The 16,198-nt window shown below is 31.4% G+C and overlaps 3 protein-coding genes across 3 annotated transcripts; 2 read left to right on the top strand and 1 right to left on the bottom strand.

The window, feature by feature from the left end:
- Positions 1–1,678: 1,678 nt before the first annotated feature.
- LOC141678771 (uncharacterized protein At4g22758-like) lies at positions 1,679–2,913 on the bottom strand. The gene is made up of 2 exons (XM_074485153.1): positions 2,519–2,913; positions 1,679–2,117 (listed from the first exon to the last, which is right to left on the bottom strand). Exons 1-2 carry the CDS (start codon positions 2,754–2,756, stop codon positions 1,936–1,938), a joined length of 420 nt encoding a protein of 139 aa, XP_074341254.1. The 5' UTR covers positions 2,757–2,913; the 3' UTR covers positions 1,679–1,935.
- A 5,422-nt stretch (positions 2,914–8,335) lies between these two features.
- On the top strand, positions 8,336–10,007 carry LOC141678579 (protein C2-DOMAIN ABA-RELATED 4-like). The gene is made up of 3 exons (XM_074484923.1): positions 8,336–8,639; positions 9,143–9,238; positions 9,437–10,007. Exons 1-3 carry the CDS (start codon positions 8,529–8,531, stop codon positions 9,728–9,730), a joined length of 501 nt encoding a protein of 166 aa, XP_074341024.1. The 5' UTR covers positions 8,336–8,528; the 3' UTR covers positions 9,731–10,007.
- A 1,761-nt stretch (positions 10,008–11,768) lies between these two features.
- On the top strand, positions 11,769–16,030 carry LOC141677105 (protein C2-DOMAIN ABA-RELATED 9-like). The gene is made up of 6 exons (XM_074482859.1): positions 11,769–12,838; positions 12,957–13,089; positions 13,613–13,749; positions 14,744–14,858; positions 15,140–15,235; positions 15,488–16,030. Exons 4-6 carry the CDS (start codon positions 14,748–14,750, stop codon positions 15,779–15,781), a joined length of 501 nt encoding a protein of 166 aa, XP_074338960.1. The 5' UTR covers positions 11,769–12,838; positions 12,957–13,089; positions 13,613–13,749; positions 14,744–14,747; the 3' UTR covers positions 15,782–16,030.
- The last annotated feature ends 168 nt before the right edge of the window (positions 16,031–16,198 follow it).

Raw genomic sequence — 16,198 nt, 5'->3', positions numbered from 1 at the left:
TTTAGGACGGTCGGTTATGACATTTAAGTTAGCTTTTGAAATAAAACCGACCGATGTGCACACTTTGACCACGTTCGGTTATGAGTTCCAGTCAACTTTTTAAAATAGACATAACTGACCACCTACCGACCACCTACGATCGGTTATGACCCCTTTTACCCATTACAGATCCCAGAAAACCGACCGTCAAGGGACATAACCGACCACCTTCTTCATGAAACCGACCGTCTCCTTTAGAGGGTGGTCGGTTTTAGTACGGTCGGTTATGACATTTGAATTAGCTTCTGAAATAAAATCGACCGATGTGCATACTTTGACCACGGTCGGTTATGAGTTCCAGTCAACTTTTTAAAAATAGACATAACAACCACCTTCGGTTGGTTATGACTCAGTGACGTGGCAACACGTATGCACACGTGTTGCCACGTGTACACAGTGACCCCACATCTGAATAAAATGTCCAGACACTTAACCGACCACTATGTTGGTCGGTTATGAGGGTTAAACCTGATCAAAAATCATAACCGACCAGGTTAAAACCGACCATGTCCCGTGGTCGATTATGACTATTTTAACCGACCGTTTTGTCTCATAAATGCTTCAATTTATGAATCTAATGAATCTCGAGCCGACATTGTGCATATTTGGGTACGCTTCATTTGAACTTATATAGGGTCCAATGGTCATTCTCCTTTAGATGGATGGTTTGGCAAAATAAGTAGAATTAGTTTTTAAATCAATTTTAGTTCACAAGTTAGAATGTCAGGTGTTGTTAACATTCGTCATTCCATGTTTTCATTTCTCCCCTTGTGCACTGCTGTTTTTGTCCTCTTTTGTTCTGAAGCATTTTTTTTCAATTTATTTTCATATATCAAAATTATTTTATATTATATAAAATATTATGCCTTACTTTTTAAAGCGAAAAATAATCTTTATTTCTTCCGGCTACTCATGTAATATTGTTATTAAATGATATTTTAGTGGTGTATATAAAAAACCATAACCTTTTCTTGATAAGAGTTTTGCTTATATTCAATGTATAAATTGGTAATCGGAAGAATTCGATCAAGATACCGACTTAGAATTAATCATATTTTATTTTATTTAAATATCATTATTTTATTTGTATTTTATAAGTAGTATAAATTTATCATATTATATAATTTTTAGTTATTTAAATTTAATTGAAATTCTATTTAAATATAATTTTATTTATGTCAAGATGAATAGTGTATATTATATAATATTATCTCGAGATCTGTATCCTTATTTTTAAATTATCACTTTTATATTTCATATTCATCTATTAAAATTATTAATTCATGTTATTTGCAATTTCAATTTTGTTTTAAAAGAATTATAACTTATAAATTATTATTTAACAAATACAATATCAGCTTATAAGTAACTTATAAGTAAAATTATCCAAGCACCTAAATGTTAAGATATTCATATCACTTATGTGATATTTTTTAACTTTAAGTTATAAGTTACTCCCTCCGTCACGTTGATTTCCATACATTTACTATTTACACGCATTTCGAGGCTTCTATAAAATATAGTTTCGTAATATTTTTTTTTGAATAAAAGTTTAAACATAAAATTTTTATACTAAATTTTTAAAAAAATATATATAAAGGAGTTATACTTTAAAAAATATCAAAAAGCATGTCAAAAAAGTGATATAAAAAATTTGATGAGTGTACATTTTTTAAGATAGTCCAAACGAAAATACAGTGAATTATAATTTGATCGGCCTAAACTATAATACTTTAGTTGTTTCGTGCTATAGCTGCATTTCAAAGTTGTGATTTATTATTGCTTTATTCTTCACAGCATTAGCACGGTTGATCTTAACGTAAACAGCTCTAATATTTCCGTTATTACATTTTCCTCTTCATCAATTTCGATAATTGTTTCTGCAACTTGGAAAATCTAGTGCGAAGGTATCTTCGAAGATTTATTGAACCATGTCCTCCACCTGCCATTTCCCTTCCCAGAAAACTGCACAGCTGTGATTGGTTTCTCATTTTCAATTGGCTTCTCCATCTCAGCCTTCTTGCACAGAACAAAATTTCGAACCCCATTCGATCCGATTGTCTCCCATGGACTCAAAGCTACAGTGAACAGAACCAATACAATTAGCACCCCTTTAAAATTTTATTAAGAAACTGTGTTTATATTGGATTAAATTGCACAGTGGTTATTGTTTGATTTATCAATTTGGTAATTGTAATTTGATGCCTAAACATCAATTTCGTCTTCTAAACTGCTAAAACACCAATATACTGTGAGACATTACTTTTGCCTTTAAAAAAAAGGGTCATGATCCCTGACAAGCGCCTGTCAGACACCGTTTATTTAACACACTGGTCTATAATCCTTAAAATATATATATCCAATGGTTCTGGAGCAACGTGTTAGATAAGAACTCCCTGACACCTGCATGTTAGGTACCAAAACTCATAAAAAAGTGGCATTACAACTTTGTAATTTACGCTAAACGTATTATTATTACCTTGAGCTCCGGAAGCAGGGCAATATAGATGGAAACTATTGAGATTGGTGCCTAAAATCGGAAACCGACCAATGCGAGCATAAGACTTGAGAACTGCATCAATAACAGCAGCCACAAGCTCCTCCTGATTCACAACCAAACGGATTGGACCGGGACTTCCAATCACCGTGACGCTTATCAATATGCGAGTTTCCTTGCTCGAGGCAGCCTGTTTCTTCGTCTTCTTAGTGAGCAACATCCTTATAGAATCAGTTTCTTTGTAATCTAGCAAACTGAAAGTGATAAGAAATGGAACAGGGGATAAACATCAGGGTTTGTAGTACCAGAGTGCAGAGCAGAGACGTTCTGACAATAAACTCTTTCACTCTGTTATGCAGTGCAGTTGTAACAGAGCGTTGATCATGCTCATGCATTTTGCATTATGCACAGCAGATTTATTTATACTGCACTTTCATCAACTTGGGCAGCCGTGCTGGATGAGTGTGTGTAATTTTTTTTGTTTTTTTGACAATATCTATCATGTGCGGAAAATTTTAAATTGAGTAAAAGAATTATAATATTAAATATTAATTTAGGTTGTAATTATAAATTCAAGTTTAAATAAACTAATATTATTATTAGTATTATATTTTTGACAAAATAGTTCAACAAACAAAAATCTAACATCTAAAGATTTTCGAGAAAATATCAAATAATGGTAACTAACAAACGAAATGCGTGTTAAAAAAAGAGAGAACAAACAAAATGAAAACTAGGCCACACCACATTTATTTTACATGCAGCGTCATGAACCATCCCACATTGATTTTTTAAGATCAAATATACTCCCTCCGTCCCGGCCAATTCTTTACGTTTGATTTGAGCATGTACATTAAAAAATATGTATAATATAGTGAAAAAGAAAAAGAAGAAAGGGTGAAGTGGTGGCTCACATTGATTTTTAATATATAAAAGAGAGATAGTAGAGTAACAATAGTGTGAAAAGAGAGAAAAAGTGGGAAAATTGTGGGACCCATTTACTAATTTTGATAAATTTTGAAATATAAAGAATTAGATTCGACATCCCTAAAAAGAAAGTGTAAAGAAATATTGGGACGGGGAATATTAAAACAGGGGTGTAATGAGCACCGATATATAAATAAAAAAAACTAGTCTTATTCAAATTGATTTTTTCTGCTATTAAGCCCAATTTTGGTCGGTTGGTTATGGTTGGCTACTAGCTACTAGCTCTATGATGTAAATTTGTGATAAAAAAAAATTGAAACAATTTTCTACGTGAAATATGAAATTTATTTTGAAGTTGAATTTGGAGCCTAACATCTCCTTGTTTTTTTTAATAAATATGACTTATAATTTTATAAATGAATTATATTACATTACACGAAAATCCTTAGATTCCAACTATTTTTTTACATTTTCTTTTTTGGACGTCCCATCCAATTGTTTATATTTCAAAATTTACCAAAAATAGTTAATGGTCCAATCACTTTCCCACTTTTTTTTCCTTTTCACACTACTTTTACTCCACTATCTCCCTTTTATACATTAAAAATTAACGGGTTCCACCACTTCACCCACTTTTCTTTTTCTTTTTTACTATTTTATATATATATATTTTTTAACCGTCGTGCCCAAATCAAACGTAAAAAATTAGCCGGGACGGAGGAACTAAACTCTTAACAATTTGAGTTATAACATCTTCTTATTTTAAAAAAACAAGCAGTAGTGATCACAAATCAACAAAGATCACTCCTAAACTCTTCCAATATCAAATCTGGATTTCGAAATTTGTTTTAAAAATTAAGCACTGGTACGACGGTGGAAGGGAGATTGACAAAGATCACTCCTACTCTTGTCTTGGCATAATGTTCGAGAAGAAAGGAAGGTTGTAGAATCTCTTATTGAAAGCTCAGTCAAGTTCAAGTTTGAGGATTTAGGAGGAGAATATTCGGAATACATGCTAATTGGATTCCTTTATTAATTCTCTACAATTGTATTGCCTGTTTTACCAAGATATAAAAACTCATTAACCAATAGTAGCTTGGCACCTATTTGTCATTCCATTTATGTAAATTGAGGGTTTCTATTTTCATGCAAGCATTTTGAATTGACAAGTAATCACAAGTTTTTTTTATGTACAATCAGGATATTTTATACTTTTTTAATTACAATAATTTTTTTGATAGTTAAACTCATGTTGAACTTGGAAAAAAAATGGACAGCTAACACGGTATATTATTTAATCAGGGATTAATTAAAGTGGATGCTATTTTATTATTCTTGATATTTCGTATTACTACATGGTAGAGGTGTACGCGATTCGGATCAGATCAGTTTTGGAGTAAAAGTCGAATCAAACCTCGAAGAGCGGGTTTAGAAAATTGTCATCCGCAAGCGCTTGAAATTGTCATCCGCAACCGCACAAGCGCTTGCGGTTAACCGCGTCAATTGCGGTTGCGAATTTTAAAATAATTAATAATTTACAAAAAAATAAATTCAGAATATTAATAAATTCAAGTTTAAGTTACGTGATAAATTTACATTCAAAAATTAAATACAAACTAATGCTCCATGTGGAGTAAGGATATTTAAAATATACAAAAATATGGAGGCGAGAGAAAATAAAAAAGAAAGTATAAAAAAATTACATGTTGATTACATTTTACATTTGTTTGGTTATATATCTTATAATGGTTCCTAACATTAACCTAAGATTAGTTAATAAATGTGTATACTTATTAATTTATTTGATATCGACTACAGTTTTGGAAATATATTTTATTATAAATATATGTTGCGAGTTGCGGTTGCGATTTTACAATTTTGCGATTTTCGATTTTGAAGAATTTAAAACCGCATCCAAACTGCGAATGAGCGGTTTTTAAAATTTAAATCCACAACCAACCCGCGTTTCACGATTATCCGCAAAATACGGTTCGATTGCGAGCGGTTGAGTAGTTGGATGCGGTTGAGCGGTTCGTCTATACACCCCTACTACCAGAGCCGTGCCTAGGATTTTAAGTGCCATGTTCAAAATCTAAAAAAATGTCCTACTAATTTTTTTTTTTTAAAATTACATGAAATAATAAAATCTGAAGTTTATAAACAAAATATAATAATTAAAATACAAAAAGTAATTTTATTATATAATCAAAATTAAATAAAAAACAGTTATACAAAATTTTAATATGTTATACTATATTTTAGAGATTAAATATTTATGTTTAATAGATAAGTTATACATATGATTTATGATATATTATTTTATAAAAAAGTAAGATATAATATTAATAAACAAAAAATATTCAAATAAAAATTAATTTATACATAAACTTATAATTTAGATCTTTTCAACCCATTATTTAATTTTTTTTATATTAAATTGACTTGTTTCATAAAATATATACATTAAAGTTGGATATTTTAAGATGAATAATATATCTAAAATTTGAATCATTATTTGAATGTATAATAATATATATATTGATACCAATAAAAAATAACTATATATAAATATATTAGTTAACTATAAACTTTTTTCATTAAAAGTAGTATCTTTTCTAGTCAAACTAGAGCATTAATAATGATTTATAATGCGACTTTCGTTTTAAAAAAAATTTTATATAAGTATTTTTAGAATTAATATGACTGATCAAAGATAATAATTTAATATTATTTAAATGTATAATATTTTTTTAATTATTTTTTATTTACAAATTTTTAACATTAAAAAAATTATATTTTTTCACTAAATATTCTTTTTCCTATTTTAGTAAACATATATATACATATGTATATAGAAAAAATGTGTCCCTCGTAACACTTGCACACCTTCAGGCACGCCTCCGCCTACTACATGAAATTTTGTGTATGGTTATGTAAAAATGTAAATTGCACTTTTCTTAACTTAACATATCTTCACAGTCCATGGAGGCATGGATATATATGTATCTTTTTTCAATTTAAAACAAAGAAGTTTGACGACCTAAACACCTACAAATACAAAGTGAGCAAAACATTAACCTGATAATAATGCGTAATCTTTTTTCTTAATGGCTGTGCCACCAAGAAAAAAAATGTGTTACGATAAGATAGTTTTTTGGTTCTTTGATTCTAGGATCACTTTTAGGATTTCAGAGGAGTGCACTTTTTCAATTGAATCACCTACATTTTGGACATACCTTTAGCTGGCAGCCAAGCCACAACAATTAACAAAGGCGAAAATTCACGAAAAGCGGAGCAATCACATTGTCTCCACAACTTGGATAATCTAGTGTGAAGTTATCTCCGGAGATTTAGATCTACTGAACCATGTGTTAATTTACACGTTTCTGATGATGAAACATTTTGACAACAATCCGAGATAATGTAGGTTTTTAAAGATCATGTGTTAATCTTATTTAAGAGGCTGTTTAATGATACTTATCATTCTGATTTTTTCATTTTCAGACAAGCCTGCATAACTAATTCTATGTGTTTAAGTTTGAAAATCCTCCGACCGTTAATCAAGTGTTGAATACACTTTTCAAATTTTTAGATTGAAAGTAATGCTTATATAACTTTCTATCTTATATCTGAAAAGCATTTTCTTTCCATGTCCTCCAATTTTCATGTCCCTGCTTCATGGATATGCTGTGCACCTTCCCAAGCAAGTAAGGGCATAACACCGGTGACTGATTTTTCATTGCCAATGAATTTCTCCACCACCTGATTTTCTCACAACAAAAAATTTCAAACCCGGTGTGAACTAACTGTCTCCGATGGACACAAAGCTGTGATCAGTAATCCAACAAATTAGCAACCAGGTCGTCGGGGAATGTTATTTTCAGAGCAAAAACTTTTTCCCGTACGGACATGAAGCAGACAATTTTAATGCATATTTCTTTGAATATTACATTTCCCATCTGTCACAAAAATAATATATGCGCGCACACACATGTCATCTACAAATTTATGCAAAAAAGTTGTTTACATATTTGAAATTGAGAATCAGATTACCAAACTTTCCACAATTTTTTTGAAGTTGTGTACTGTGCTTCACTGTGTGCCACAAGCTCCTCTGTATTCACAACCAAATGTATCGGACCAGCACTTCCGATAACTTTTGCTTAGAAAGCAACATTTTTCAAGTTACTTTAAAATCAAGAAAATCGAAAAAGAAACAAAAAATAGTGCCATTTCAATGTATTGGGGAGATTTGATGCCACGGATTGATGCCAATGCAGCGGAAATACCAGTCCTTTTCGGTTCCAAATTCGAAAAAGGAAGACATAAAATTCTCTGGGAACGAATACTGAATAATTGCTTAGTGTTTCTACCATTCGCAAATTATTATTTATATTGTTTGAAGAATGGAAAAGAAGCTAGGACAATGCAAGTCGGTTTTAATATTGACGACAATGTTCTTGATAGTTATTATTCTCTCCCTCTGTAATCATTTGGAAATAAGAATTGGTATTAGGTTGCATATACGGAAAATCTGTATGATATTAATGGCATCTCTAATCTCTAACTAACAATCTGATGTTAAGAGTTCGAAACTTGTCAAAACAAGCCGGATTTGTGAGGGTGGTTTATATAGCACCTAAAAATAATAATTTATATTTATATTTTTAGCGAGGGAGTGGTGAGAATAAGGTGGTCATTTTACACCAATAAAGAAAGGGGACACATTAATATATTTTCATTCATAAGATAAGAAGGTACTCAATTTTTGTGTTTACAGCTTGTACATTGTGGATATTTATAGTCATAAACTGGCATCTTTATAAAGGCCCAAATGAACTGAAGTTGGAGGGTGGACAATTATTTTCTCCTGAATTATCTCCAGTCCTTGAGAAGTCTTTCATTTTTCTATATCTTTCATTTACATGCACAATGTGTGTGTGTGTGTGTTTGACATGATCTATACAAATACAAGCATTACAAATCCTTGAAATCTCCGATTTGATAATCTTTTTAATTAAAAACGTAGAGAAAAAGTGTGATCAACCTTGGTGGTTTCAGAAAAATGGATGATTTGTTGGGTCTGCTCAAAGTAAAAGTGCGTAGAGGAATAAATTTAGCTGTTCGTGATGCAGTCACCAGCGATCCTTATGTTGTCGTCAGTATGGGCCGTCAGGTCTCTCTCTTTTCATAACTTGTACAACGATAGATGAGAACAATTTTTATCGTGAGAACTTAACTTTTAAAAAGGCGCATATCAATGTAATAATTATTATGCGCTTCTCTAAAAGTGCAGAAGAATAATATTGATCACCATTCTAATGATATAAGACCGATTCTGCGTGGAGTCCTTGGAATCTTTCAATGATCCTAGCAGTGTATATATGTTTTATTTTCCTTGCATTCCTCGTATTGTAAAGACTTAAGCACAAAACTTGACATTTCTATTCCTGACTGTGTCTATGATGAATTGTTGATAGTAACATGGAGAGAATAAATCTAGTTTATGGAATTCGTAAAATTCTATTTTGCTAAAATGCTAAATTTATTCATGGAAGGCTTTTGTTTTTTGATTTCTTATTGCACTTCTGATGGTTGTAGTTTTACAATTAAAAAGAGAGTTTGAGCATATAAACCTTACTTTATGTTGCTACTAACAGTTCATATCTGCACTTGTAGAAACTTAAAACTCATGTGGTCAATGACAACTGCAATCCTGAGTGGAACGATGAAATCACTCTCTCCGTTAAGGATTTGAGCCTTCCGGTTAAACTTGTAAGTAATATTTTCATATTCGGTTGAATTCACTCTATCTTCAGAATACAAATTAAGAATACAAATGATTGGTTTTGAACTCTCAGTATATATCCGTTTGCATTGTGATTTTGTTCCAAACATATGTACATGACATGGTAGCTTGGTGCTAAATTTTCCAATTAGTACCGTGCTGATGAGATTTTTATTTGTATTTAGACCGTCTACGATAAGGACATGTTCAGCATAGACGACAAAATGGGAGAGGCTGTGGTTGACATCAAAGATTATGTACAATGTTTAAGAATGGGATTAGAAAACCTTCCAGATGGTACCGTTGTTCATAAAAGTCATCCAGATAGACAAAATTGCTTATCTGAGGAAAGCGCTATTGTCTGGAACAAAGGAAAGATCACTCAAGATATGTTCCTTCGCCTGAGAAATGTCGAATGTGGGGAACTCGAGATTGGGATTGAATGGGTTGAAGTTCCAGGCTGCAAAGGCTTAATGTAATTACTCAATACATTGCCACGTATGTTGTCTCTTGCGTAGCGTAATTTGCTTTTAAAAACTTCTATTCAGTAGAACGTCAAGTTCATCAAGTTACAGAGAAGTCTAGATATGTTGTTTTCATCAGAGTGTTGAGTCTTATTTGAGACTGTTGTTCCATAGGTTTTTACATGTATTGTAGTAACTAATTTAATTTTGTATGAAATGTCCTGTAATAAGAACAGCATGCCTTCCTGTAAAGATTTTGGTCCCTTGGTAATTGATTTTATAATTGTGTATTCTTGAATCAATTTTGAACCTGCAATTTACCATACATTTATATTGATCCCTTGCCAAAGTACACGTCTGTCTGATGCCTTGCTGTCCCCTCTTCAAAATTTTCCATTTCACAGAGTATTTTTTTTGACAGAATTTCACAGAGAGTATTTAGCAAGCCAGCATCATTCAAAAATTTAGTAACTATATGTTTTTTGACGATCATTCTTTAAAAAATAAAAAAGACTCTGTAGGATAATATTAAACTTAAAAAAGTCAAGTTTAAATATAATAATCTTTTACCAATATACATTTAACATTAATAACTAATAATTAAAAAAAGTTTACATTTAATATTTAACTAACGAATTTTCTAATGTGGTGTTTATGGGCAAGTGCAATGAATTTTATGGCGTGTGTCCAAAGAGCATCTCCAACTCATTAGACTATTTTAGTGTAATTTTTACATCAAATGGTATAAAAACACCATTATTTTTAAATTCAACTCAAACCCACCAACACTAAAAGTACAAAAATAAAGTTAAAAGGTAATAAAGTAGTGGGATACAAATGAAACAAATTTGTTTTATATGAGTACAAGAGCAACATAAGAATATACAAAAACTCTAAAAATTTAGTGTGACACCAAATTTGGTGTAACTTTTGGTATGATACCAAAATAGTGTAACTTTAGAGTTGAGTTGTAGAGGAGTTTTATACCAAAATATTATAAAAACTAGATTAGTTCACGGACCGATATCCGGTTATATTATAGTTATTTTTTAAAAAGTTATTTTGAAATAGTTTAATTTGAATAATATATATTAATACAATATTTTTATTACATATTAATGAGAATAGAATAAAATATAAACATAAAAACTTAAAAAATGACATTTCCCAAGGTACAAATATTGATTATCAACTTTTTATTAAATACAAAAAGATATAATAATTAATATTTGTGTAACTAAAATTAATTTTGAGTAAGATAAAATTAGTCAAGAAAATGAAACTATTAAAAGTTAATAATTTAAAAATATAAAAATGAGAAAAAAAAGAATGAGAAATGGGTAAGAAAGATTTGAGAAATGGATAAGAGAGATAATAAATGAAGATAATAAATGAAAGAGAGGGAGATTGAAGGTAAATTAAATGAGTGAATTGTTAGTGGAAGATGATATAGCAAATTAATAAGAGTTTAACACATAAGATTGATGATATCTATACTATATATATACTATAATACCGGAATAGAGATAATTTGGTTCAAGAGTTTGGTTCAACAATAATAACTAATTTTGATTATTACAAAAATAGATAAATAATATTATATATATAATAAATTACTAAATTATTAAACTACTACTAAATATAATATACTTATCCTACTAAACTACGAATACAACTAAATAATAGTGTTATATATCTGCCAAACTACTAAATTGTTAAACTACTAGAAATAATCTATTTATTCTACTAAATTACGACCACATGTTATTTTATTATTTTTATTATAAATTTATAATCATTATATATTTATATAAATATTTTAAAAATATAATATAACTGAATAAATAAAAATTTAAAATATTAATGGGACCCGTGCATCGCACGAGATTGATGCACGGATTTATGCTACTAAACCTTAAAGGAGAGTTTGAAATATGAGTTCAATTGAGATGTCAGCCCAAAAGAAACTGTTTATTTTTATTGTTTGAAACTAAGCCCAAAGGCCCGAACCAGCCCATTTATAGAAGCTACAAGAACTGCAAATGTATATGTTATCTGTAGCGTAACCCTAAATAGACTCTTATTTATTCTACCAGCCGCACAGAAACACACAGTAGCCCCACCAATGTTTTCTTTAATCACTATTCCTTATCGTTCTCAATTATTATGTTGCTCATCATCAATTTGTATTCTTGATATTCATCCTTCATATACTGATACTCATATACAATTACACCAATTAGTACCACAGAAATTTAAATCTGGTTTCGATAATTTTGATGGTGCTATTTGCGTGTTCCGTGAATTGCATCATTAAAGGCCTTTGCAAGGCAGGTCACACTTCTAATAATCTCGTGGTTGTTCAGATCTATGGAACAGCCTGACTGAGGACCTGGTGCGAAGAATATGTGCAAGCCACGATTAGTCGATAATGCTTTAAACCTCCATTCTGAAATGATAGAGAAAGGCATTAATCTACGGTCAAGGATTGCATTCTGATCTTTCAGGTCCTTTGCAACTTCAGTCGACAGGAAGAGTTTCAGGTTTGCTTAAACAGATGATCGATGAAATTGTTTCCCGTAAAGTGGACAATTGAGATAATGAATGGTGTAGGTGAATATGCTTGATATAGTCACCTACAATACTCTCAAGCGGGCATATTGTTTAAAAGTGTAAATGGACAAAGAATTGGCTGTGCTCAATACCATTAAAAGAAGAAGTTGTCCGATCTTCACACATATAACATTCTGTTGGATGTATGTTACAAGCGGTCCGTGTCTGGGTAAATCGGAAGCACTGACTCCTATAAGATTCAAGATCAAGACCCATAAACCGGGTTGCTTGACTTGTTAGTCAATGTTAGATGGTCTTTGTAAGAACCAATATGTTGACAAAACACCGTATTCATCATGTATACTAAAAAATCATTGTAATAGTATTAATTTACACTATTATAGTGTAAAATTTAAACCAAATGAATAGCATTACACCAAATTTGGGGTCAAATATTCGTTTGGTATAACTTTTAGACTGGATAGTGTTACCTCTTTATTACAGCAGCTTCTGTTAACTGAAGTATGACATCCTACTCTCCTGCAAGGCATCAGTAGTTCTTGTATTCAGGTATGCGAAATATTTCTTTTTATATCGTTAACCCCAAATGGAATAATGTTTCATGTTGTTTCTTATTTACCTGAATTATACGTTCTAAAATTATTTCGTGGATCTCATCCGTTCTCAGGATACAAAGTTACAAACTTTAGCTATGATGGCTTTTGTTTGGCGGCAATGGTAGTTACTCACCGTCTTTTGAATCCATGTTTTGGCACCAAAGTTTTGACCTGATGAGACATTCTTTAGATTTACCTTTTCTTGTAAGGGTTCTAATTTTTGAAGACTTGTTCTCATTTACTTTACATAACTTTGCTAATTCTTAGTTTTAGTTTGATTGTCCTTTATGTTTCAAGTTAACAACAAAGATAACTGATGCACTTTTGCCCTGTCCAAGTCATGGTCAAGAACTCAAGTATTTTAGGAGTGTGTTTGCGCTTCTTGTTATTTAATATGTTGTGTTTTCTGCACTCAAAATGGTTGTCCTGTAATCACGAGGAAACTTATTGTTTAAACATTCAACATTGGTTGTTCAGCTCAGAACTTTGTTGAATCAGAATCTTTTGGTGCTTATGTAAGTTTTAGTAGTTATCTACACCCTGTACCCAAGATCAGTTGATTTGATCAGATGGTCATTAGGTTTATGTGTTAATAGAATATAGATATAAAAAAATAAGAATTGCCCTCATTAAAGTTTAACCATTCAAAGAATTAAAGTTTAAAAATATAGCACTTCCTAGATATCCCTAAACATGTTGATAAAGCCTTGCCAGTTTATGTTTCCAGGTTTCACATCCCTGTATTTTTAGGCCAGAAGAGGATCACCTCAATGAAAGTTGAGGAGGCCATGCTTGCAATGCTCAGAGTGTCTTTCGCTGATATTGTTGGAGATGTTAATGCCACTAATATTGATTGAGAAAGAGGTGTTTAACATCTAAAATGATTTGACACCCACATACTAAAGTGTTTGCAACTTCATTTTTTCAAAAAAAAAGAAGGAATCTACATTGTAATGTTGTATTATGAACCTTGGTTAATTGTATCTTTCATCAGTAAAGTTATTTTTAATGGTCAGCACATAATTTCCACTCGTCAATGATGCTGGATTTGGTAGATTGGAAGCTCCAAAAAGTTAAAACATTATGAATTTTAATGGAATAATTTTTGAGCTTAGGTTGGGTTGCTGAAACTTTGTACAGGATATGACCAGTATGAAACAGATGTCTAATTATACCAATTGCTTCTTCTGTGGAATGCTATTAATCCTCCAACATCCAATACAGATGTTCAAAACCTAGTGATATTCGATAGACATGATTGAAATTGATAGCAGAAACTTGGTCCTGCTTACTATGATAGAATCTTATGCATTGATAAATATATATGGCGGAGACTTGATCCAATTTTTAGTCTTGTGGAGAATTAAGTACCTCAAACAAAGATATAGTTTGATACTACCAGAGCATGTCTTGATAAGGTTTCACTAAGCAATCAAGCAAGAAGATTGCCATGAGCCTTCAACCACCATTAGATACCTTCAGCAAGGCTAGTGATGTTCAAGTATACTTTATAGTTACCTTTATTATATTAATAATAATTCACTATTTTTTAAATTAATCATGAAAACAAATTAAAAATCTTTAAACAAAAATTGTTTTGTTGAGACTACAGTAAATAATATAGGCCACAAGAATAATAGGTGGAGGGTGGACAATTAATATCTCCTAAATTATCTCAAGTCCTGCGGAAGTTTTTCATTTTTCTATATCCTTAATTATATGCACAAGTTTGTGTCTTTGTTTGTGTGACATGGTATATACAAATGCAAACATTACAACTCTATGAAATCTTTGAATTTAACAATCTTTAGAGTTGAAAACGATCGAGAAAAAGTATTATCAACCTTGGTGTTTCCAGAACGATGAATGCTTTGCTGGGCCTTCTGAAAATAAAAATACGTAGAGGAAGGAATTTAGCCGTCCGTGATGCAGTCTCCAGTGATCCTTATGTTGTCGTCCTTATGGGTCGCCAGGTCTTTAATATTCCCTCAGAAACTTTATCTTCTTGAAAAACATTCAATATTGATATGTTTTTCTTAAAAAACATTTGATTTTAATATGTTTGTTTTGAAATGTAGTATGTTGACAAAATGAAGTTAAATAGATGTCATCCATGTTTCATAAATTTGGGCTCTACTCTTTCTTTAATTTGTTTCTGCACTCATGATCCTTGTATTGTATTGACAATGTGCTATACTTGTGTTTTGTTAGTGGTGTAACAAAGTCCTCTGACAGCTTGTTCATGCATTGACAGAAACTTAAAACTCAAGTGATCCATGACAACTGCAATCCTGTGTGGAATGAGGAACTCACTCTATCCATTAAGGATTTAAGCCTTCCGATTAAACTAGTAAGTCATGTTTTCATTATCGGGTTTAGCTTGAAATTGCAATTATATATGAAATTTTAAACTAAAATGCAGATATGCACTTTAGAATGCAGAGCATATAGAAAGTGATAAGTACCTCCTTTTGCAATGTGATGTATACAAATGTATCTGATGACTTCATGTCATTGCATCTTTTGCATATGTTGAGTCAGAATAATGATAGTCTTGGTGCTAGTTAGTAACCCTACTGATGAAGTTTAATTTTATGTTAAGACTGTATACGACAAGGACACATTCAGCGGGGATGACAGAATGGGAGAAGCTGTGATCGACATCAATGATTATATAGAAAGTTTAAAGATGGGGTTAGAAAACCTTCCAGATGGTACCAAAGTTAACAGAGTTCAGCCCAATAGAAATAACTGCCTAGCTGATGAAAGCGCAATTGTTTGGAACAAAGGAAAGATTACTCAGGACATGATCCTTAGATTGAAAAACGTTGAAAGTGGTTTACTCGAAATTGGACTTGAATGGGTTGAAGTTCCAGGCTGCAAAGGTTTAATGTAATTATTCAAACATTGTTGATGCCTGTTATTGTCTATTGCATGATTAAGAATGGTTCCAAAATTTCTATTCCACTGCACTTTTTTTTTTGAGAAACTGTTCCTTGGAACGTTGTTCATCAAGTTACAGAGAACTTAAAATATGTTGTTTCTCATATGAGACTCTTGTTCCTTGCATTATTAGTTGTAGTATCTACTTCACGTTTATTTTTGGTTTTCTGCAATAAGAACAGCAGTCTGGGCAGTAAAGATCTTGCTTCACTGCTTATTAATTTTTACACTAACGCTTAAATTGTTAGAACTGTCTGGGTCTTTACTTCAGGGACAGCTGCTACCCAGTGTATTCTTAGGACTATTCAGGCTATACGAGTTTCTGCGTAGTACATACTCATGATCTATGACATTGTAGAGAGGCTTTGCG

The sequence above is a fragment of the Apium graveolens genome, chromosome 8, assembly GCF_009905375.1.
Source record: "Apium graveolens cultivar Ventura chromosome 8, ASM990537v1, whole genome shotgun sequence".
In the NCBI taxonomy this organism is placed as follows: Eukaryota; Viridiplantae; Streptophyta; class Magnoliopsida; order Apiales; family Apiaceae; genus Apium; species Apium graveolens.
The sequence above is the reverse complement of the archived record's forward strand: the minus strand, read 5'-3'. Positions and strand labels throughout refer to the sequence as shown.

Bases quoted from the DNA above. Each gene is read 5' to 3' on its own strand.
- LOC141678771 (XM_074485153.1), bottom strand. From the start codon at position 2,756: ATGTTGCTCACTAAGAAGACGAAGAAACAGGCTGCCTCGAGCAAGGAA. The intron at 2,118-2,518 runs GTAATAATAATA...TGTTCACTGTAG, and splicing joins CCCTGCTTCCGGAGCTCAAG to CTTTGAGTCCATGGGAGACA.
- LOC141678579 (XM_074484923.1), top strand. From the start codon at position 8,529: ATGGATGATTTGTTGGGTCTGCTCAAAGTAAAAGTGCGTAGAGGAATA. The intron at 8,640-9,142 runs GTCTCTCTCTTT...CTGCACTTGTAG, and splicing joins TCGTCAGTATGGGCCGTCAG to AAACTTAAAACTCATGTGGT. The intron at 9,239-9,436 runs GTAAGTAATATT...ATTTGTATTTAG, and splicing joins TGAGCCTTCCGGTTAAACTT to ACCGTCTACGATAAGGACAT.
- LOC141677105 (XM_074482859.1), top strand. From the start codon at position 14,748: ATGAATGCTTTGCTGGGCCTTCTGAAAATAAAAATACGTAGAGGAAGG. The intron at 14,859-15,139 runs GTCTTTAATATT...ATGCATTGACAG, and splicing joins TCGTCCTTATGGGTCGCCAG to AAACTTAAAACTCAAGTGAT. The intron at 15,236-15,487 runs GTAAGTCATGTT...TTTTATGTTAAG, and splicing joins TAAGCCTTCCGATTAAACTA to ACTGTATACGACAAGGACAC.